The sequence below is a fragment of the Ixodes scapularis genome, unplaced genomic scaffold (assembly GCF_016920785.2).
Source record: "Ixodes scapularis isolate PalLabHiFi unplaced genomic scaffold, ASM1692078v2 PGA_scaffold0__279_contigs__length_252992795, whole genome shotgun sequence".
NCBI lineage: Eukaryota > Metazoa > Arthropoda > Arachnida > Ixodida > Ixodidae > Ixodes > Ixodes scapularis.
Window position 1 is genome coordinate 126,412,583 of NW_024609835.1, and position 24,377 is coordinate 126,436,959.

The 24,377-nt window shown below is 44.5% G+C and overlaps 1 protein-coding gene across 2 annotated transcripts in view; it reads right to left on the reverse strand.

Moving 5' to 3' along the window:
* Positions 1 to 523: 523 nt before the first annotated feature.
* Positions 524 to 24,377, reverse strand: part of LOC8035645 (cell adhesion molecule-related/down-regulated by oncogenes) — a 61,211-nt gene continuing 37,357 nt past the window's right edge. The window contains exons 12-17 of one of the 2 annotated variants that reach the window (XM_040210798.3): positions 21,640 to 21,815; positions 18,252 to 18,471; positions 16,820 to 17,005; positions 9,094 to 9,209; positions 4,078 to 4,162; positions 524 to 677 (exon numbers count right to left, since the gene is read on the reverse strand). In XM_040210798.3, the coding sequence (XP_040066732.1) occupies positions 640 to 677; positions 4,078 to 4,162; positions 9,094 to 9,209; positions 16,820 to 17,005; positions 18,252 to 18,471; positions 21,640 to 21,815 (821 nt within the window). In that variant the 3' untranslated portion in view covers positions 524 to 639. Of the gene's footprint in view, positions 678 to 4,072; positions 4,163 to 9,093; positions 9,210 to 16,819; positions 17,006 to 18,251; positions 18,472 to 21,639; positions 21,816 to 24,377 lie in introns of both variants that reach the window. The other variant, XM_040210799.3, reaches the window with a different exon arrangement.

Below are 24,377 nucleotides of genomic sequence, written 5' to 3' on the forward strand. Positions count from 1 at the left end.
TTCCTTGACCTGCACAGCTAGGGAGAGTTCTGTCCGGTGCCGTGGATGCCATGATTTAGAGAGGGATGAAGCCCTTTTATATGGGATAAATAATCTTCAATAGGTGCAAAAGCAACACCCTCCTCGATAACAAAGCCGTAGTGCTGAATGAGATGGCATCATCAGCGAAGGTCAATGCTGGGCACAGACTGCACACGCAAATGGCATCAACGTTCAGCTCAAACTAGACTAAAAGCGCTGAGCGCTGCCGCAGAACTCATTTTCAATCCGTGTCCAGTGTTGGCCTTTGCTGGAGACGCAAAAATGTCAGCACTACGGCCTTGTCTTCTAGGCAGTGTTGGCAAAAGTGACCATCTGGAAAGAGGGAAGTGTCTTTTGCTCCGTTTCCACCGCAGGTGCTATACTCTCACACCAGTACCTTTGCAAGTGCTGCACACAACTTATGGGATGAAGTACATGGTTGAACATTGCACCAGAACATACGAAGCCGACAAAGAAGTGACTGGACAAGAACATGGGAAAGCACATGGTACAAATATTTAATTAAAATGTTCATAAAATAGATTGTATAAAATATGTCCAGCACGAATTGCACGGCTCTTCTTTGATCTTTCGTGTATAAATACAAACGAGATTCTCCTAAACGTCCTCTGCCCTCACTATGACGCCGTCGGCACCTGCAAATAACAAAGAGGATGTTAGTAAATAGGCTGCACAAATGGCCAATGACTTCCAACAATTACGAACCAAAAATTAATAAGAGCAAAGGTGCAGGCTAGCTGGTATGGTTGTAAAGCAATTCAAACTTTTGACCAAAGTGGGTGGGGACGGAGGCCGTTCCATCTCAGTGCTTAGCCTCAACATTTAGTTATGTTACAAAACCAGTTTAATTAAAATAAACTGAGTCTTCAATTACTACTTCATTATCTTAAAACAAAGAAAGCTTCAATCAGCAGGGAAGAAAATGGGGAACAGAAACTGCCAGTAGGTTTTTAAGCTGTAATTAATATTTTAGCATGTCACAACATAGAAAGTATCTTCAAGATAAGGAACCAGTAAATCTGAACTAATAAAGTAACAATATACAAGGTGTTTCACAAGAGGCTGGCCAAATTGCCCCTCCAAAAACTTAGCATCACAAAGAAAAATGTTGATGTCACCACCTGGCAAAGGACCTATTTAGGAAATTGAATAAACTTAGATATAATTAAGTTCTTAATTACTTTTGAGTAATGAGCTTTTTAATCAGTAAATTTCGAGGCATGGTTTTAATAAGAAACTTTCTAGGCATCATCGGAAATTACTAAATACCATAACAAAACTACAGCTAGTGTGCAGACAAGCTGGTGGATGTTGATCATGTTGAAAATTACTCGAGACACTGGTGAGAGATGGGGACCTTAGTAGGAGAAAAAGGACATAGGAAAAGGAATGTCTCAAACTCAGCTATTGTGTTCCTTAATGCAAAAGCATTAAAGGACCCCTGAAAAGGAAAAAAACGTTTTTTTAAACAGCCTGGTTGGGACATGCGTGTCAAAAAATAAATTTTATGCAAAAAAAAAAAATTTTTTTTTTGTACTGCAATATTGACGGCGAGAGATTTACTTGAAATGTTGCGTGCATCACGTTCATGACGTCACGGAATGGTCATTCGATCTTTCGACCTCAATGAGATGGTCTTTTGCTCTTTCCATCTCAATGTGAAGGCAAAGCCGATCCACCTCTCCTCCACACGCCCGAAATGCCGAGAAAAAGCAAGTGGAAAAAAGGTGACCACCGAGTAAATCGCGTCTCGTGCCGTCAACATTGCTCTAAAAAAATGTTTCCTTTACGTAAAATTAATTTTTTGACATGCATGTTTCAACCGGACTGTTTAAAAAAAAAAAAAAACATTTTACAGCAAAGATGTTATACGTTAGGGTCTGTGAAAAAATGCGCCCTCACACGTCGACAGAAAATTCCCCATTGGTCGTGGCCAGTATGAATAAATGAAAACAAAAAGGGGAGGCAACCAGCGTGAGTCAGCCTCCCTTGGCATTATTAGATATTGAGGTCCTGATTTCTTGTTATGATCTGTAGGCATCGTCTTCGAGGTCGTCCTAGAAGCCGTCCTTGAGGTCATCCTAGATGTCGTTTTAGAAGTCGTCCTTGAGGTTGTCCTCTAGGCGTCGTCCTTCAGGTTGTCTTAGAAGTTGTCCTTGAGGTTGTCCTAGAAGTCGTCCTAGGCATTGCCCTCGATGTCATCTCAGAAGTTGTCCTTGAGGTCGTCCTTGAGGCCGTCCTAGACATTGTCCTCGAGGTCGCCCTAGAGGACGACACCTACAGGACGGTCCTTGAGGTCCTCCTCTAGGCATCGTCCTAGACGTTTTAAAGATAACAGCTTTGCTGGTCTTCCATCTTCACATGAAGTAGAAGGGCTTTACAATTTTTTTTTTTTATTTTCAGGGGCCCTATAACTGTTTCACAGAGTGAGCCGACATCATCGGCTTTGAAACCGTGCCAAACGGCAGCTAAACTACCCTCGCTCAATGGAGCAAAGTGAATCTGCGATCTGAAGGCTTCCAGATTTGAAGCCGCACAAAAAGCAGAGCCAAATGGTAAATAAATTCCCCTCTCCAAGTGCAGCCAAAATCTGAGGGATAGGGCTCCCAACGGCTGGCACGCAACATAATTGCAAGGAACGAGGCTCCGATTGGCTGAGGTGCGTCAGTTTCAAGAGCCACCCCATAGCACTATGTGCCCGTGCCAGAGCGCGCCGGAAAAAAAAAGCGTTTGGCTGGTAGGGCCTCCCAGAGAGAGCCCACTCGAGCATACTCCGGAGCGCGGAGCGGCCACTTCACAAAAACGCACGCAAGAACAATATTTATGCTTTCGCGTTCACAACTCATAAGAAGTGCTTAGGTTTATATCGAGCCTTTTTTTCTCAAATCCTTATATAGCCTTAAACCTACTCCGACCACCGACATCACAGCACCATCCCTTGTTACCCATTTCACCCAACCTTTGTTTAGGACTCAAGTGATGACCTAGAGTGATTCAAACTGTTCAACAAAGGTTGAGTGAAACGTGTAACAAAGGATGGTACTGTGACGTCGGTGGTCAGAGTTAAGTTTGTGGCTATACGAGGATTTGAGGAAATAAATGCAGTAGCTGGGTTTGAGATATTCCTTTTCCTTTGTCCTTTTTCTCCTACTAAGTTCCGATCTTTTACCGCAGTTTCGGGTAATTTTTAACAGGACCAAATAGTTGAACTTCTGAAAACTATAAGGCTCGCGCAGCATTTTAAGGTATTCCGAAAAAGCACTAGCATGTCTTGTAAGTTTTGGTTTCCTATCAAAACGCATCCCTGCATCAGTGGTCCTGCTCCCCCTTGGCCAAAGAGCACAACTACTGCCTCACCTCCCTTGCAGGCGTAAGCTGGCAAAATGAAACACTGCACTGTTCGAATGGCACTGCAAAAATGAGCTTCGATTCTTGGGTTCACTTTTGTCATGTAAAGAGTGCGTGGCGGTGCATGTGAGTTGCGCGATTCGGCCACGAGGAGCAGAACCGCCGGTGCAAAGATGCGCTCCTATGGGAAACCAAAACCTAAAAACACGTCTAAATTAAGTTTTTTTTTTTTTTCTTTTTTCAGAACATTGTAAAATGCTGCACATATTTTGCAAAGTGTGCCGATTTGGGGGTTCTGGATGATGCCCAGAAAATATCTAACTGAAACTGCACGTTTAAATTTACGATGATGGTAATTACTCAAAAGTAATCGACCCTTAATCATACCAAAAGCTTACAATTTTCCTAACTAGGCCCTTTGACAGAGACCAATGACATCAACTGACATAAACTGTTTTTCTGTGCAATGCACTTTTTAAAGGAGCTATTTGGCTTGAGTTACGTGAAACACCCTGTAGACGAAGCAAATCAAGAATGGAGTCAGCTCCAGTTTCCCACTGCCAAAAAGTCACGTGAGTGAGCTGCTTGTTCAGTCACAAGCTATGGTAGAAAAGGTAATCACGTTATCCGAAGGGTATGATTAGCTTGGTACTGGCGAGAAAGAACAGCAATCAGTAGTGACCTTACTCATATCCCTTGGACTGATCCTATGGCCATTGGACAGCTGCGTTACTATGACAGCTGCATATTTTTCTCTTGACAGCTCGGAAAGCTGGGAAAGAAATAAACAAAAACAAGGCTACCTCAGAGGTTTTCTAAAATAATCTCAATATTATAAAATAACTCTGACACACACACACTTTTTTTTTTTTTAAACATAAGTGCAGGATTAACATTAGACAATACGAGGGTGGAAAAAATCTTTATATTGAAAAAAAAAAATCAAATAAATAAATTTGATTTAAATCAGATTAATTTGACTTATATCACTCTAACTAAAAAATAATGATCCTTTACCACTAAAGTATTTTCAACATAGCAGGTTGATTGATCAATTTGTCAAATCACTGATAATAATGCAGAAGAATTATTATAAATGTCAAGTACAGTTTAATTAACAACCTTTTATTGCTGCAATCCCCGACATACTAGAACAAAATCCGTTTTTTATTTTTTTCAGCTAGATAAAAAAAAACTTTATTAGATTTTTTTTTTAGAGGTCTAAGTTGGTTGCAATAGGACACTACTTTCTAGCTTGCACTTCTTTGTTTTACATGCTGATTCTATTGCAATAGAATGTTACGTAGCTGACAAACAAAGTGGAAGGTAGAAATCAAGCTCAACACTCTGATTTGCTCAAAAGAGCACTTCTTTATGCTCGTGTCTGGCCTTATATAAATCTTTCTTGTTAGATGACATTTGTTATTTACATACAAAACAAATGCACAGAGAAAGCATCAAATGATAAACGGTAAATGAAAAAATAATTTCGGGATTATTTTTGCGGGAAAGGTTTGATTAAGGTATGATTTAAACCAAGATTTAAACTATGATTTAAATCATATTGATTTTCATTTTCCACCCTTGATAATACTAGCCTACAATCAGCCAGCATTTGTTTTGCAAACCTTGTGTAGAATGAAAAGAACTATTGCTGTTGTGAATTTTATAGGATTATAAAACTTTTCTCGTACATATAGGCCAACACACTGTTTCCAAACAAGCCCTCACGAGGTGTGGGAAAATGCGCACTTTTCGCACGAGGTGTGGGCACCGCGTGTACCCAGGAACCAGATTTGATTTGCATCAAGTAGAGCGTATGCACATGTGCCCTGCTAATAGCAGCACCACCGCAGTGGCCATAGTCAGCTCTGCTTGTGGTTGTGTTAAACATCCATATGTCTGTTTAATCTCCTTGCTCATAGTTGTCATTCAAGTTTCCTTGCTGCTCTTAAAAGTGTACAGTACTTTGGCCTAGCAAAGCAACCCTGCAGAAACAAACAGTACCTAACAATGTCCCAAAGATGACGTTGAAGCTTTCACTAGGTGCCATCTGACAATAGCCTAATTTCCCGATTTTCCAAGTCGACCCTATACTACAGAACATACTTGACCAAAGAATGAATTGTGAAAGTTTAATCTCACTCTCTCTTTAAACCAAGTCAGGTGATTTTATTTGCCTTTTGTCCCAACCCTCTTGACAAATGTGTCAAAAATAAAACCGAAAACTACCACAGAAAACCCTCACCTATCCATGCATGTAGTGTTAAAACTCCCAGTGACAAGTCTGATTCGTCCGGTCATGCCACATTTCCTGCATACCAGCAAACGACAGACGAGCTGCACTCACTAGGTAGTTGCTACTAATGGCTAATTCGTCTGGGCCCGCATCGCACCGGTGCAGTGCGGTTCGTGGTACAGAGAAGGCTAGAGGGGAGAGGGGAGCTTCCCTCTTTCCCGGTCAGCCTTCCATGTACTGAAGTGGAAGGAGTTTACTGCACTGGACAGGTGTAATGTGCCCCAAGACGAATAGGCCATAACTCCGCAAAGACTATACCAGTTTTCACCTCAAGGTCCGTAGTAAAACAAGTCCGGCTCTTTGCGGAGCATTACTAATTTACCCCTTTACGTGGATAATTAAGATATATGGAGGTGAATTTTAGATTAGCTATATGTTGTCTTAACAAGGCATACACATTCCAAATGCCGAAGGCATCACTTTTTCCTCCGACAATCAAATCTCGAAAGAACTACTTCGCGTCGCGTTATACAATGCGCAAAACTTGCTTTGTTCTTAAGGTGAAAACGGGTATAACCGTGTTGTGGCTCAAAGAATTTTGTGTTTTGTTGACTTCGACAGGACTTCAGAGTCGTCTAGCTACCTGGGTTCTAAAAATCACATACCTCTCAAGCACATCAAGTGCTAGTGACGGCAGAGGTGCATCTGCGTTGTCGTGCAAGGGTTAGGTAAGTATCAAGTAGCTTAGGGGAAGAGGGTGAACTGCTTCTGAACGGTTCTAATGAATGATCATCCAGCCTTTAACCGAGTTCTGAAGACAGAGACAAGTGACTCCAAAGATTTGTGAACGTTTTGTCAGTCGGTGAGTCCTCATGAGGTGAAGTTCCCACCTCCACAATTTCCATTTCTTGTGTCATCCAGAATGACCGGCATAGTGGGAGATGGGCAAAATATGGTTCTCATTATTCAACCCCCCCCCCCCCCCCAAAAAAAAAAAATTACAGGGTTTTTTTACCGCAAAAATAAACTATGCATCGCTGAACGCTGATTCTTTGCCCGAAAGTAGCGCTAAAAATCCGAACCAGATGCCAAAGTTCCAGCGCGAACCAATATTTTATTCAAGTTATAAATAATTTTCTGAAAATGTCAATGGGAAAATGGAGACCAATGGAGCTCTCGAATACTGTGGACACTGATTATAACGAAGTCGGTTATAACGAAACAGCATCTACAGCAAAGCGATCATGATTTCCCATTTCCTTTTGCACTTCGATAACCGAAGTCGGTTAAAACGAAATAGCGAATATAGCGAAGTGATTTCCGATTCCTGTTGACTTCGCTATAACTACGGTTCGGAGTTTTCGGTTTAAACCGATAAACACCGATAAAAGTACGCCAAATCCATTTTCAAAAATTCGGTTTTAACCGAAAAAGGTCAGTTTTTTAGGGCCGTGTCGAGGTGGGTGGGGGAGGGAGAGAGAGAGAGAGGGCTTTGCAAGGTTCGACATTGTGTGACGTCTTCGTGATTGCCCCCTTCCAAGGTTCAACATGCAACAAAAGAGGTCTAGGGTTGGCCTTTGCGGAGCATCTGTGTACTCTCCGTGATAGGGCTTTGTGTGTCAAGTTCCCGGTCCTAGAAAAAAAGTTTGGATTTGGGCTAGTATAAGGTTTTTCGCTTCATGCACTTCATAAGACATTGAGGAAAGCTGTCAATACCTTTCTTAACACCCTCTCTCAAACTTCCCTGTGGTTTATTAAAACATAAATACAATGGATTTTTTTTTTTTTTTTTGGGCCATTCTGCTGGTTTTTGTACGGTCATCACCTCAGATGGTCACGTCGTCAGAATGGGAAGGAAAAAGAAGCGCACTGAAGATTATGCCCGCGAATTCTGCGATTCTGGGGCCTGTCCTGACAGAAGTTGTAGCGAAGACCAGGTATGTATATTTGTTGTTACTCTTTGAGTGATCACAAATATCACAGCTACAAGGATCATCTGATCCAGTGTCCGATGGTGTTTCTTTCATATTCGCCGAAAAAAAAACACACACAAAAAAAAAACGGTATACATTTTTGAAAATAAATATACACCGAAAAAAAGAAAACAAAAATTGAATTTAAAAATAAACACCGAAAAAAGTATGCCGAATTTCGAAAAAATAAAAACCGGAAACGCGGAACCCTAGTTATAACTAGGTTGTATACTTTCCGGTTTTAACCGATAAACATCCGCCGGTGTCGAAAATACAAAATCGGTTAAAACCGGAAAACACCGGTTCTTTCATATTTACGAGCAAGCGCTGGTTTCTTTCACTGAAAATGTCCTGTATACTTCCAATTTTAACCGAAAAACATCAATAAACATTCGCCAGATACAAAATAATATTGTTAAAAAAGAAACAAACAAAAAAAACAGTTTTCTCAATTTTTTTTTTTTTTTTCTAGCAATGTTTTGTTTTTTTACTGAAAAAGTCATGCGCAAACTTCCGCCAAACACATTATCTTACCAGGAATCATGCACTTTGCCTGCCTTTTTTTTTTTTGTGACCTATGGTCTTGGACTCTTGGAGGACAGTAGCTTTGTTCCACTGTTCTCCAAGGTCAGCGATCCTCCTGGGCCTCCGAGCTTGAAGATCACTATCAGCTGCCTGAGAGGCCAGTCAAAGCTGGCCAGTACTGTCCCAAGCATCGTTGGACGTTTTGGGGCTTCCCGTGTCTGGCGCAAATGTTGAGCGGGCATTCTCGAATTTGTGCGTTGTCAACAGGAAGGAGCGGGCGTCAGTGACAGACAAGAGCCTAGGAATGTGTGCTTGCAAATACTACAATAATCGAGTGTGAAAAAGATTGTGTAAAATATGTGAATAAAATTCGGACTGTTTTTCGCCGCCAGTGGTAATTTACATTCGCAATTTTTTCCGCCCGACAATAACCGTTTTTAGCGTCTGGACGAGAGAATTCACCGGAAAGCACCGGTATTGGTGAAATAGATAAACACCGATAAACATCCGCAGATTTTTGTCATAAATAAACACCGGAAAGCATACACCCTAGTTATAACCGGTCACGACATTACATGGTGCTCTATGGCACCAGAAACCGAAAACGGGAAAAAATGGGCCCCATTTTTCCATTGAAATTATCAGAAAATCACTTATATCTTTTGAATAAAATATTGGTTCGAGCTGAAACCTTGGCATCTGGTTCAAACCTCTAGCAAAACCTTTTGGCGGAGAATGAGCATTCAGCCATACATAGTCTATTTTTGCAATAAAAAAAAAGAAAAAAAAAAACAGTATGTTTTTATGTTGAAACCCTTGTATTACAAAAATATAAAATAATGCTGAAATGTGTAAAATAATACCAAGAAATAGTTTAAAAAAAAGTAGAAAATCAACTAAAAACAAAGTAAAAAAAAAATGTTGGTAGGTAAAAGGGCATGGAATGCAGGTTCTAAACACCCTTACCTCGATAGAATCCAGTGGATTGATTGTGATGTCAATTCTACTCTGTGCAGTGAAGTACTCTCCATTCCCAATATGGCCATTCTGCTGTAGATTGCTATTGTGATCACTTGTAGTACCTGCCAATGAAAAAAAAATCATAAGATTCAGCACCCTTTCACATCAGCGATGGCACTTTCCGGGCATTAAAGGGATGGTGAACCGATATTTGGATTTCAGAAAACAATGCAGGAGCTGTAAGGCCCTGTCACATTGAGGAAACACGGTGGAAACATCAACAAAACATGTTTGTCAACAGTCGGGAAACATGTCGGCTGCCGGCTCTGTTGCCCGACAACCCTGTCACATTGAGGAAACAGCAACACAACATGGACGACAGCGACAATGTTGTCTCGGTGTGACAGTTTTTGGCAACGGAAACCTCGGCAACTTGTGTCGGACGACACGTGTTGCCCGTTTCGGTGGCTGAGCGAATTTTATTCCAGCAACACGGCAACATCTATATTTTTCAGTACAGATAGTCGCACGAGAACACTTCAATAATTGAAAACTCCCCATTTCTAAGCACATAGCCGGAAATTTGTGTCCCTTTTTTCGATGCGCGATTTCACCCCTGCTAAGAAATCCTCAAAGGAGCCGGTATCCATCCGAATCCAACGCCTGGTAGGCCTCAGAATCTTCCAGAACCAGCTCCCGCATCAAATTCTCATAGGCACCTTGTTGATGCACTCTTGCGAGCCACTCGCTGGTCTATTTTGAACACGGCTTCTAGCGCGGTGGCAGCTGATCGTCAAAATCATCTGAATCGATGGCACAAAGAAGCACCAAAGCAGAAGCTGCTGCTGTGGCCGGCGCGTATGCCATCCTGCAAAGGTCTAGCCCTGTAGCAGAACGCAAGCGCCAAATCCAGAGAACACGAGATGGTTCGCGCGGCTGATGAATCGACTACGGTAGAGCGACGGCGACGAGACGGCGATCCAAAATGGCAACGATTCAAGGGGCGAGCGGAGCCAGCGGATCTGAGCCTAGCCGCCTATACTTCGTTTCAGCTTCAATCCAGACGCAGCCGATGCTACAAGCGCGAGCATATGGCCCAGAACAGTGCTTACACTGCACGAGCGCGCGTGCTTGGCAGGGCAGAGAGAGAGAGAGAGGCAGCGCGCAGGAGAGGAGGCAATTTGTGTTCTTCCGACACGCTTTCCCGGTGTGACAGGATGTTCCCCGAGTGTCGGAGAACAAGTTGGGAAACATGGTTTTCGGACGACAGCAACATGTTTTCGGACTGTTGCTGTTTCCGCAATGTGACAGGGTCCCCGAAAACATGTTTTCTTTGTGTTGAAGGACAAAGTTCTCCGACTGTTTCCTCAATGTGACAGGGCCGTAGGCGGGACGCTACAATCCCTACAACACTAGTCATAAGGCGATATATCGAATGGACGGACATATTCTTGGAAAAAGAGGTTGAGATTGAACGAGGCCGACGAGGCGCGTGACGTCAAGATATCTCGTTTCCTCCTCTCTTCGTTTCGCTCCCTCAAGGTGGCGAAGTGGAGAAGACACGAGGCCGTTCCCTCTCTTTCTCGGAGAAACAAGACGTGAACATATCCGTCAAATGCGCCTCCATTTTTTTTTGTTGAAAAATACGGTCATCCGTTTGATATATCGTTGTACAGTCTAAGCTCGTTATAACAGACCTTGATTTTTACCGACATTTCGGTCTGTTGTAAAGGGTGTATGTTGTATGCAGATATGAAGTTGAGTCAATGGTACATAGAGGAAAACCAACCAAACTTCACAAATTGGTATTTTATATCCAAATGTCTGTTGTAACCAGGTCTGTTATAATGAGCTTAGACTGTATAAGGATGATTTGATGTTTGTAGCATCCCGTTGAACGCTTTTGCCGCCGTGCTTTGTGGAATCCAGATTTCGGTTCAGCATCCCTTTAAACTGGCTCACTTCAACACCCAAGATATTAAAGCCGACAGCTTGCAGGAATATGCTTTGCTCTGCAGTGGCCCATTAGGGCATGGCGGAAGTAAATAAACAGCGGGAGCCAGGAATGCAACAAAGCACATGCTGCTGCTGAGCTATGACAACAGTTCATGCCACATTGGTGTTCATGTTAACGTGAAAAAAAAAAATTACGAAGAAACACAAAATGATAAATTGACTTTAAGCACCACCCAAAAGGGCAGGTGTGAGAAGGCCGCTGAACTGCTTGCTTCCGCTGCTGACTTCTGTCAAACAGCATGCCATACGAAGGCTAGGTGTACATTCCCCAACAAAAGACTACACTTATCAGACAAAGCGGCAATCTATTAAATTTAATCAACAAGTTTAGAATGGCCCCAACAAATTATTTATCCTTTTGATTGAATACATGGCCTGCATTGAGCCCCCCCCAAAAAACCTGGAGCAGTTGTTCCAGATGACTGGTACATGGCGAGCGTGCGCCAGCCATTCAAAGGCGGATACAGCCAACACCCCCTAGTCAAAAAAGGCCTTAGCACGGGACGTTCAGCGTTGCCTACTGCAGGTCGGCACAAACTGGACACCGGCATTGTGTCAGCGTTAGGCAAAAACGTTCAATCAGCGAGAACGCCACGAGTACCAGCCGCACACCGACGCAGCATTTCAGTCCAACGCGTGCCCAGTAGGCGAAGTAAAAAAATCCACGACCAGGGAGGTGTTGACATAAGGCGGTTTCAAAACAACGCCTTTTCACCACCGGTAAGTCGCTTTTTGTCACGTCGAGGACCGGCGTCTGCCACTCTCCCTGCTAGTTTATGTACGGACAATTAGTTATTGGCATGGTTTTTAATGTTGGTGAAATGTGCGAACGTGACGAGCAGCTCCGTCAATAACGGAACTTGGTACATACGACGGGGACGTATTTATTCCACGCAAACCCACGCCTACTCCACTTCTTCTCCTTTCGGTGTTCACCCCAATGGCTTTTAGGGGCCCGTCTTGGCTGCCAAAGGGTCGACTTTTCCATTCCCGGCTCGTATCTTACGTCCCAAGAAAAACTGGTACGTATGAGAATCGAGAAAAGTAGAACCGTGTTGATACATTCCTGGTTCATACGATTTCCCGGTTCATACGTTCATGAGTAAGGGCATGAAAAACGTCCCATAGAGTTGCGCTGTTTTTTTTTTTCCGGTTCGTACATTCCCTCATAACACGATTTCCCGGAAAGTATGCTTAGCATTCTGCCAAATGTTAATCGGATTATAAGTTTTTTGGCAATCAACGTTGCACTCGCATATTCGGAGCTCCGAACATCCGGTCTCGACGAACGATTGCCAAGCAGCCATTTTCAGGGACATATAGCATGTGCCCGCCGCTAATGCTGCCGCTGCATGTATTGTTCTCCGCAACTTCCGAGAGCCGTCTGGGTGTACAAGGGCGTTTTGATTGGAATTAGAGAAGAGACCGCGCAGTTTTACTGTCTTAGCTCATTATTCAATTAGTCTAAGAATCTTTCCCATGAAATAATAACAAATGATTCCAAGTATGTACTTTACGCATCTTATCGCAACTCTGGCAGCTTGATTGAGAACCTCGGCACTCTTCGCCAGCACACTAACTGCTCTAACAACAGCGCATCCATCTGATGCTGTCATTAATTTTCCTCGTCAAGTGCTACCGCTGGCGAAAGTGACGCGAATGCTGTCGTAATGAGCAACCGAAGCAGCAGCGTAAAAATCGAAACCCAAATACTGCTGTGCTCATGTGAGCGCATGTTCACTTCAGTTGTCAACACCAGAGTAGTATGTTCGCTTATGGCTTTTCAAGCGTTTCTAAAGTACACACGTGACTACGGGTCATTCTCGGTAACTCAAGCAAGCACTTTGAGGCATTGTTTCAAGGGTTGAAAGCAGTGATTGCAAGAGTGCGCAAGAGTAACTCTAGACTAGGACCTAACAGGGAGTGGTAGCAGTAGTAGTAAAATAATGAATCGGGCATTTCTTTGTTTTTTCTTTGTGTTAATTCAGCTCCAGTTGCTTTATCAAGTTTCGCCAACGCTTTGGCAACTTTGGTTTCACGTTCCGCCCCAGGCTTGCGCCATCCCATTTCGCCATTTTAGAGCGCAGTTCTTAGGCGCCCGTTTCCGGTTTCGTCGCCGTCGCCGTCAGCGTAATCGTGAGTTCACGGAGAAGAGGAGGCGGGGAGGAGGAGGGACGTGGGGTAGGAGAGGAGCTTGAAGGATGAGGGGAGGAGGAAGAGAAGACGAGGAGAGGGTACAGATGAAGAGGAGGGGTATACCGTCCCCTCCCCTCCTTCTCCTCAAGAGCTGCGCTCTAATTTGGCGTTATAGGAAGTTGTAAAAGTCTAATTTTTCCTGTGCCGTCTAAGCTCGTTTCATCCTGCAATGGCGTCGCAAAAGTGACGTCATTGTAGGACTGCTTGTTTTACAGAGAAGCTGTTCATGGCTAAGGTCCCGTGGATTTTTTTGTGTGAGTGACCAAGAACTCTACGCTCGCACCGCCGCACACCTTTCCCGTATAAAATATTCAAATCAAAGTAAATAACCAAAATAAAGCGTTGACGAATGTGCAAGCAAGATGCCATTTGTTTTAGGCTTTTGCTTTAGAACAGCTATTACTGCAGGCGCCGGCACGTGCGGTGCGTGGAACACCATTCTCTGTATTCTCCTTGATGCTTGGGTAATTTAGCAATAGGTCTATTCAGTAGATTTGTTATCAATAGCCACCATTTTCAAGATCAGTAGACTCTCAGGTAGATATTAAAGGTGTTTTTTTAAAGATTTTCCGCTGTGCAACCCGCGTCGGCCATGTCTGCGCTCGCAGCGCCCTCACTTTGTCGTGGTTACAAGCGCTTGCATGCCTAGTTTCCTTTTCCGTCTGCTCTCCCGGGGTGGTGGTCCTGTTGTGCATGTCAACTTTCCGCCGGGTGGCGGTCCCGTGGTGCGTGTCTAGTTTTCTCCGGCTCCTTGGGGCGGGTCTGTGTCGTGTGCTAAACAGCTTCGCTATAGTCGGATGCAACCTAAGAACAATCTTTTAGCTCCACCCACAAGCGCATTGCGCCCATCTGAAGTGCCTCCGCCGTCGAGAAAGTAGTTCGCTAGCAACGTTGCTTTTTCTTCCTCCAGGAAACCTGTCTTAAACTACTACAATATTTATTTAATTCATTCAGGACATTTAAATAAGTTAGAATATGTTTTTGTCAACGAAATAGCTGTTTAGTAAAGAAAGAAAGAAATTCATGTCCAATGTACCGTCTTCCCAATTCATTTTCTGTCCAAGATACTGTCTAACATACCGTCTAACATACCTCTCAGCAGTGCTAAGCCTCGCGCCCGCTTCGAAATTTTCGTTGGCGATAGCGTCGCTGGATTCTCACGTCGCGCAAAAACTGCTGCAAACGCAAGCCGATACCATCAAGATTTCGTGGCGTAACCTCGGGCACGTAAAACACGGTGCAAAAAAGCAGAATAATTGTCACGAGAAACTATAGCATCGCGTTGCTAAGGCCAGCAGCCATGTTGAGCTTTTTTTTTTTCAAAAGGATCGCGATTGGTCCACAGAATCGTGACGTCATGAAAACAATTGGCTGGCGTTTCTCGGCGTAGGATTACATTTTCCTCTGAGAGGCATTTCCGGTTTTTTCTTAGCTTGCAACCGACTATAGTCATCCACCTTCACAAAGTGGAATGGCTCATGATTTTTTTTTTAACTATTGCTTTTCTTTTTTTTTGTGTGTGTGTTTGTGCGTATGTGCATGCGCTTAAAAATGGTAAGTTCAGATCATACGTTTTCCCGGGCAATATGCTTTTTTTTTTTTTCTCGCGGTTTCTTCGAAACATGTCAACGAGGTTCTACTGCACCAGACGACGCTCCTTTGTCTCACCGACTACTCTGGCTGGTGCAGTCGACCGCGAGGCAAAAGAACTCGAGCGAACCGGAAAACATTGCCTCTGTGCGCAGAAGGACACAAGGATAAAGTCGATCGACGTGGCGTCCGGCAAGATTTTGAACTGGAAGTATGTACCTAACACAAGACCACCGTATAGAGGCACGTTCACACACTTGCGTTTGCTTACGACCCGAGTTCTTGCGATCTCTCACGACGGGAGAACACGTTGGCACGCTGACACCATCTGCGAGATGACCCTAAAACTGCATTTCACTAAAGCGGAGGTTCTGCTGTATTTGCGAGATCAAATGCACATAAGAAATTGTTGTTTGTAACACTGTCAAAAGTTTATTGTGCCCCCAATGAAAATAATACGAAAAAAAAAAAAAAAAGATTAAAGGGATTGTCCGGTCGAAACCGGAAGTACTCAAGTTTTTGCATTCGTTACGTCGAGGGAGCCTTCATGCAGACAAACATCATTTTTATTTTGATATATGATCTCCCGTTATTAATTAAACCTTTCATGAGCGTAAGTATGAAACTGCACCCCGAAGTTTGCCAGTGTCAATGGCTGACATCCGTAGCTTGTCCGTGACGTCACAGAGCGTCGGCTGGTCAGGATAAGAAGCGTTGGTTGATGAATGTCTTGTATTTTGTTTTGAATTATATAGTCTCCTAGGCTGTACCCTACTGAAATACGGTTCCTTCAATGGAGTTCCCTAGCATGTGCAAAGAAAATCACGCATTTTAGCAGGAAATTACTTCCAGACAGCCATAAGCTTTGAGCAAACGTATGCCGTTTCGCGCAAGCACAACTGCGACGGATGCCAATTGAACTAGGGGCGCTTGCAAAGCAAAGGATGCAGATTTTGCTTCTGAAGCAGCACTTAGGTACACGAAGCGGGATTTGGGTACACATATCGGCGGATCCACTAGATGGGTGATGAGGCTGCGGGTCGTTGCCTCAGAGGCGATGTCCGCGGGTCGAAGGCAAACGGCGAATCGTTCAAATGCATGTCGTCACTTGACTCGGACAAGCTTGGCGAGTCGTAGCCATGCTCCATTTTCACATGCCGGTTAAATATAATTTGGCTGCACGCGTGCTAAATACAACTTCAGGTATCGTTTCCTGATGGCCTAGCTGTTGGTTTCGGTTTCGCTGCATAATCAAATTGATTGATCCGATTTGGGTTGGGAGTGGATGGACATAGTTAAATATCGTTGGAACCAGCATCACACCTCAGCTTACGAGCCTTCGGTCCGCTTAGAGCTCAGCTCGTAGCTCTCTTCTGTGAGATGACTGCTGCATAAGCGGGATCTCGATCTTGATGGGAACCGAGTTCCTACGCACGGCAACGATCAATTTTGCTCGTCACTGCACGCCTTGCAGAAAAGTGTGGAACGTCCCGTCTTGGCTCGCAGGTGCTGCCCGGTGGTTGTGGCACCCAACCGCACAACAAAAATCTCACCCAACCACGAAACGAGTTGAGCACAACAACAAAAATGAAGCACACTGAGGCGTTCACTTGCAGGCAAACGAGGAGACAGAAATGCTCGCTTTGTGTTGTATGACGTCAGAGCTTCAATATTGCCAACGAAAACAGCGTTTACGCTAGAATGCGATTGGAGCAATATAAATTCAATTACTCATGCAGAGGGAGGGGTATATAAAATTCAAATACTGCACGTACGATGCGTCTCGAGGCAATAACAATGATATTCAATTGTTTTCTCGAATAAAAAATTTGACCGGACAATCTTAAGCCATTCGGTTGTAATGGGCCCCAAGTGCGTGAAACCGCCCTCAGCCCAGCAGATATCTGAACAGGGTCGAGGTGGTGCTCACTCTGCACGCTCCTCCTTTTGTCCCTGCGACGCAGGATGCAGAGCACGACGGAGACTGCGAGGACGATCAGGACGACGGCCAGGACCACGCCCAGGACGATGTAGGGCACGTCCCGGTCGCTGTTGTCCGTCGGCTCCGGCAGTTCCGGTGGAGGCGCCTCCTTCTTTTCCCCGGTAGAGGGCAGCGCTGGAAAGGACAAAGGTCACGCCGTCTACGGGTGGGAAGGACCGCTTGCCGGATCTAAGTCACAAACAACCCTTCGTTTCGCGCAAACGAGCAGACCCGCAAACGCGTTGTTCGCTCAAAGCAGCTGAAAACGGGTAAGAAAAGAAATTGAGATGAGCGGAGCTTCAAGAGAATGAGGCACGACGACACAAACAACCCTTCGTTTCGCGCAAACGAGCAGACCCGCAAACGCGTTGTTCGCTCAAAGCAGCTGAAAACGGGTAAGAAAAGAAATTGAGATGAGCGGAGCTTCAAGAGAATGAGGCACGACGACCTAATGTGCATACAGTCGTTGGCAGAACGAGAACGGCAGGGCGTGTCGTTCAAAAGGCCTCTGGCACTCGCCCCGTGCCTTCCGTCGTGCTTCGGCTGCGCGCGCACCCTTGAGGTGCATGAGATGCCGAAGCACTGCCGAAGGTAGGAAGCTCACACTTGAGGCAGGACAACTGAAGCTCCTACCTGCCGTTCCCACCTTGTCAGAGACTTTAAAGAGATGAACCACATGATTGCAGAAAGAAAAAGCTCAAAGTACACCTAAGCACTCCTTACGAGTTGTGAGTGCGAAAGCATGCAAACCGCTCGTCCCTTCCCTTTTTCGTCAGCCGCATACTTTTCGTCACCAGTCAGCACGCACGCTCCCCTGGGCACGCTGACCTTGGACGCTCCGTGTTAAAGGCGAGCTGATTGACACGCAGCGCCCTGGGGTGAGCGGTCATAAAAACTGACAAGCGCAGCGGCCAATTGGAGCCCCATTGACGTGCGCCAGCCAAGAGAACCGAAGGCAAAATCCACCAGCTTTACTTCGCTCCTTTGGGATCGGGGAAACTAGGTGCCGTTTCCGTGCTTCAAACTGATGATGTCAGCTCGCTCCATGGGACAGTTAATGCTTTCGCATTATTGAACATGTAGGACGAAGGTGACACGTTTATTGGTCATGTGGTTCAATCTTGACCCGCAACAACACGCTCTTCGTTCGTTAATGAAGCTCATATTTAGCATATACCAGAATACTGCCCCTTGCATTTTACTGTGACGATTTCTAGAAGTTGTGAACGCTTTTCTACCCATGATTCCTTTAAACCGAGTGTTTAGATGGAACCACCGGGCTACTGGTGTTTTTCGGCCTAAATTAAGCTTACACTCGCGCTACTGGTGAATGCCGGTGCTTTTTCTACTGAAATCGAAAAGCCTCGGGATTGCAACTTACCTAGGGTTTTGTGAGTGCAGATGTTAGAGAATTCGCTGGCCCCAGCCACATTGAAACACTGCATTTTGATGTCGTACGAAGTGTCTGGCAACAGGTAGGTCACGGTGTGGGACCTCGTGTTGAAACCGGCCACCGTGACTTTCAGGTAGTCCCCTGCACTCTGGGTCAGCCGGTAGTAGATGTAGAAACCTTCTACTTCAACTGCGTCCACGTCTGCGTACTGCAACAAACAGAAGCAACAACCGGGGGTTGCAGGAAAAGAGAACTGTTAACCTGTATATGCCAGCTCCAGACCACTGAATGTTACAAATTACCGAATGTCATTAGTCGCAAGTTTTATCCTGCACAATATTTTCGAGATGCAAGCCAAAAAATGGCGGATGTTCAACAATTTTGGAGGCCGCATCTAAGTGAATGTTAGTTTCTACATAGGGTTCCTCAATTTCGGAATTTATGTTCAATAACGCTCGAAGGGCATTCTTTGCAATTTATTTTCTCGCACACTCGTTTATTACACACATTTCCCAAGTATACTTACCGTAAAATACCGGGCAAGCATCCACTCTAGATTTAGAGATAATTGCAAAAAAATGGGGGATGGGCGCTTGTCCGGTTATCAATTTTACACATCAATGTACTGCGCATATTTTCTCAGATCTTAAAACTTTGGGAGGGGCGCTTAGTGTGGTATGGGGTGGATGCGCGGTATTCTACGGTACCACTTTTACTCGAAGTAGAAAAGTTGTCAGCTACTTCATACACTTGGCTTAGGAGCACTTTTATGATAATAAAATGTATGGCAAATTGCTAGGCAATTGTGTTACATATATGAAACGTTCTAGCATCACAAACGTTTATATCAGTGGTCACAAAATCATTTGAGTGTGGGGGTCAGATATCCCACACCGGAAAGGCAGAGGGCCATCGCATGATGGGAAAGGGGGTGGGGGGTCGTTCAAAAGCTTTTAAAAAGAACAGACCTCGTGCTTTATGATTTTTGGAAACTCGCAGTTGTTTGCCAGTGATGCCTTTAGATTTGATTTGTTTTTATGACTACTTTGGGCCCTGACCAGATGTGATAACATAAATTAAAATGACACGCACTGCCAACGTGCTGGCATTATTAATGGAACAAAAGAGAAAGTACACTGTCGTTCCTGTTGCTTAATTCACTCCAGAATTAACCAAGCTCAACATGCCTCTAAAAAACAATGAGTTAATTTGACAGTTCTTGCGTTCCTGACGATTTTCTTTTACAACATTCTGAACAAATACTTGTCTTTTAATGGGGATATCTTTTTAAAGGCAAGAATACCGAGCTCGTAGCTTTATCTTTGGCAGTTACTCCTGCTGATCGAGAGTTCGCACAGCCGAGATGCATCCTTTAACGAATAGCTCGCGCTTGCGGCCTAGTAGTGGAACTGCTATGCATTAGAAAAAGCTGGGAAGCAAAAAATAAAGCGAAACAAGGGGCAAATGAACACAGATAAGTACAAACTATGTGAATACGTTAAAAAAGCAGAACTACTTTTTGAGTGAAAATGAATCAACGAGATGAGGTCACTATGGTGCATGCCATTTGTAGTGTTCTAGACATGGGAACTCGGACTCCTAGCCGGTTGCCTGCAGGCCGTGTACCAGCAAGTCGCGGGACAGATGCGGCCTGAGGTGTTTGGGACCCCTGATTTATAACATCGTTAACCCTTTCATGGTCGCATTTTTTGTCCAAAGACGTGCCCCCGTGGTCGGGATATTTTTTACTCGGTGCAATAGCAAAGAGAATACACTAGTTTATTCTCGCATAAAAAAATGTAAGACTTAAAATAAATAGTACACACACTTCAAAATATTGCGGCACACTCGCTGAAGGCTGAACAAAACAAAAAGGACTAAAGCTTCGACTCGCCCGCTTCCCAGACGGTCTAACAGATGGTGCTGCTGTGTCTCGGACTCCGGACTCCCGAGCTGGTTTCCAGTTGTTCACCGAATGTCGAGCTGTCATCCGACTCAGAGGCCGAGAAGGGTTCAAAGTATGAACCCAAAGAGCCATCGCTCAAATCTCCCCTACGCTAGAGCTATATCAAAAGTGTCCCTTGCGCAGAGCATCCAGTTTCGCAATTTCAAAACGCCGCATCGAAACGAACATGACCGGAGTCATATGGTCATAGTTCCCTACAAACCTACCAAGTGGCAGCACGTCCCCGTGAACGCACCCGTTCAAGCAGAGGCGGGAATTTTTTAATCAGCAGTCGCGGACGTATATGTATGAATGCAACCATGCGGGACGCTCCCGCTTGGTACAGCTACGTCCGTCGCCATGAAAGGGTTAAGCGGCACGTCTAGCCTGTTCAGCGAGATGCCTGTGTACATGGCACTCTTCATTGGATAATTTAATACATGGCATGTGTACACTTAAACTGATAAGCCAAGTGATTTTCCAGGACCTTCTAACCCACTCCTCCTCACTCCCCCGCTGTTCATATGACCTCCCAGTTAACCGATGAGTGCCTCACTTCCCCTCTCCCACACATCGAAACCAACCAGCGTCCAGTCTCGTGGACACTTTTTTTATCCGGGTTTAAATTTTCGGGTTTCACGAAATGCCGAATACCTAGCCAGAGAATGTTTCAAGTTAATATTTATTTGCACTCGAGTGTTAAGGCCCGTTCACTTTCTTGCGACCGAGTACGACTGAGAGAGACGAGATCTCTTAAAACTTCTTAAATGTTTTTAGAATGAGGGAACACACTGGCATTGTGGCGCCATCTATGAGATGACCCTGGAACTGCATTTCACAAGAGCGAAGGTTTTGCGGGATTTCCGAGGTCAAATGTGCGTAATACCCATAGAAAGGCTCGTTTATAACATTGACAAAAGTTTTTCGAGCCAAGAAAGAAAGGATAATGCGCGAGAAATTAAAAAGAAATATGCCGGACCGCCAAGTTTACACTGCTTCCCAATAGATGGCGCCAGTGTGTTCTCCGGTTTAAGAAGTTTTAAGGAACCCAGGTTTAAGAGGTCGCAAGAGTGTGAACGGGCCTTTACCCTGGGTGGTAGGCGAGGCTGAACAGAAACGTTAGAAGCCACACGCAAGTGCGCCTGCCAGCCCGAACAAGGGATCTTCCTCATTTTCTCTCAGTATTGAAGGACCTTCATCAAAACTGTTTCAAAGGTAAAATGCGCCCAGTTAGGGTTCTAACCTAGGTGGTAATTTTGATACCCCGCTACTACCCTTTGGAAGTAAAATGCAAAAAAGCGCTGAAATCGTCTTTGCGCCAACAGCGTCGCCTTTACCCAACACTGTTGCATCGATCAACATGTTGTACGTCTTTTGTTGGCCTTTTCAGAAAAAGCACGGCCGTCCCGTAGCACAGCTGCCAAGACTGACCTCCCAGAAAAGAGTGATTGCGGAGGGGCTCTCGGCTTTCACGTGCTTGATGATGGGGCCCTGGATGGGTTTTCTCTTTGGTGGGTCCTTGTGCAACATGAACTTGATGGAGTTGGGTCCATTCTTGTTGTCATTGTTGGAGTAAACAGCCACTATGCGGAATCTGTACTTGCCACCTGCACCGAAACAAATAAGCGCTGGCATTCAATATAGCAAGACGTTAACATTGCATCGATCAGCTCGTCAATGTCGCGTGAGAGAGTGAACTTCGGCAGAAAAAAGTCGAATGTGGTCGTCTACGTGTCGTTTTCTCAACATGATTTTGTACCCACAGTGGTGAAACTGCCAAGTGGCGATTTGGAACAGCTCTGGTAGCATGGAACAGCAGGTTTTGGAGCGGAGATTCCCATTCTTGGAGCAAATAATTTTGAGCTTTCATGGCAGAAAATTTTATACAATCTCCTTGAAAGTTAGCTTGCGGAAAAAAACTGCAATTGTTGGAGTGTTAGGAGACTACTGGAAGTGTCACACCTACAAGGGGCCTGGCCCACTGGAGATATTTATTTATTTATTTAACATTCATACATGAGAAATTTTGCAAATGTCTCAATTAACCTATGAGGAGTACCGATGGCGTCTTCAGTTTGTGTTTGACGTAAAAATATGCGTTTGGCTACTTTGTAGGGTTTGTGTCACGATGATGTAATTGTTATGAGTTCGACATCAAACGGACACTTTTGTGTTGAATGTGTCTCACGCTGCTCTCTGCTTTGCAGTAGTTAGGCATGTGCCAATAATGGATTTTTGGTTTAAAGCAAATTTAAAGTATATACTGGTTTTGGCCGAAAATTTTTAAATTAAATATTAAATAGTTGCTGCGCCTTTCTCCGTGCCTTTCACTACTGTTACACCACACTGAAACGAAAATTCAGCAGAACTTGCAAAGGTTGTTCCCAAGCTTCTAACTGCCCAATTATGAGCTCCGTTAAACTTAATCTAGCCTTATTTGTAGACAATGGCCTCAGAATGTCCAATACCTACATAGAGATGGCAAGTAAACAACAGATTTGACATAAAATTAAACCGATAAAGGAGTCCAGCCATACCTAATTGAGCGTATTTATGATATTCTTGCTATATGCAACTATTTTCTTGAATTCTAAACCATTAAAAAAAAAAAGCACCAATAATGAACACAGGTTGTTAGAACATCGCTGCCTAACATATACCCTTGCATAATAGCCAGAGCGAAATTTTAAAGATTTTGCTGCAATGTAAATATCAACAATCACAATGTTTCCTTGTTTAACACACCACGCGTGAGAGCGCACCATACCGCTTTGAAGGTGTTTTTTTCGCCTAAGAAAGAGGCTGTGCTGCGGCGAAGTGAGTTGCAAGATCGTGGTGTTAGCTCTGCGGGTATCGCTTCTCCGCAGTGCACCGGTGCTTGAGGAGAAGTGCACTCAAAGGAGGCTAACCCCGCCGCGATCAACAATTCGAAAAGCATGAACGTCGCAGTTAATTTTAAAGCAAATCAAATAGAAAATTATTTGAAACAAGTCTTCGAAAATTTGAATATATGCACAACCCTACTCCTCGCACATAGAGCTTAAACATAAAAAAAAAAAAAAAGCTTTTATTTTTATTTTTAGTGGCATTGCCAACAATGCCATATGCCAAACACATTGAGTTTCCTTCTGGTGCAGACATGGCACAAATTGTGCACAAATACAGCCTTTGTAGCGGTATGTAGCAGGTTATTCGTTCTGACGCAGTTTGGTGCAAATGGCACAGCAGTTCCACCACAGAACCCAGAGTGGGCTGGCAGCAAGACCATGTTTGTCGGGGCTTCCAATACAACTGAAAAAGCCCCAAGCCGAGTACAACGCGTTGGGTTGCACTCAAACACAAATGTGTGAACCAGCCTATAGTTAAGAGCAACCTGCAGCTTTCCCACACTTGGGTAAAGTGCCCTTGCAACCGACAAATGGTTGGATGAATCTGGCTAAACCCTTTTTATCAGGCAGCATCTTGCACCACTTAGCCAAAGAGTCTATTTTAAAAATTGACTACCGTAAAATCCCGTAAGGGCGCCCTCCCCCGAGAGTTCGCCCATTCCATTTTTCTGCCTCAATATCTGTAACATAAAATTCCGAAACATCGCCCACCCCCCGGTTCCCGTTGGACGTCAAGCGATGTGCGACAGGAATCGCGCATCAACGGCGCAAACTGCGGTTCCGGTGCGTCCGAAAAGCGAGTTCATAGCCGGTTCCCCGCGTTTTTGTCAGCGATCTGCGCGCATGATATCGGCTCCCGTAACACGAGTTATTCTTGCGTGTATATTGCATCGTAAAATGCGAATCTGCTGCGTTCGCGATTTGCGGTGTCCGTTCTCGAGTTCGTAGCGGATTCCTGTGTTTTTGTCTGCAATCTGCATGTGCGATATTAAACGCGCAAGTTGTTCCCGCGTGTATATTGCATCATGAAATGCGATTCTGCTGCAGCCACGATCTGCAGTATTTGTTTCCGTGACATGCAAGTTTGTAGCGTATTCCCCTGTTTTTGTTCGCGATCTGCGCGTGCGATATTCGTTTCCGTGACAAGCAAGATTGTAGCGGGTTCCTGCGTCTTTATTGCACTATGAAACTTGAATCTTGCTGCGTCCGTGATCTGCGGTATCCGTTCCCGTGAGATGCGAGTTCTCGGTGAGTTTCCGCGAGTCCTTCGCACCGTGAAAT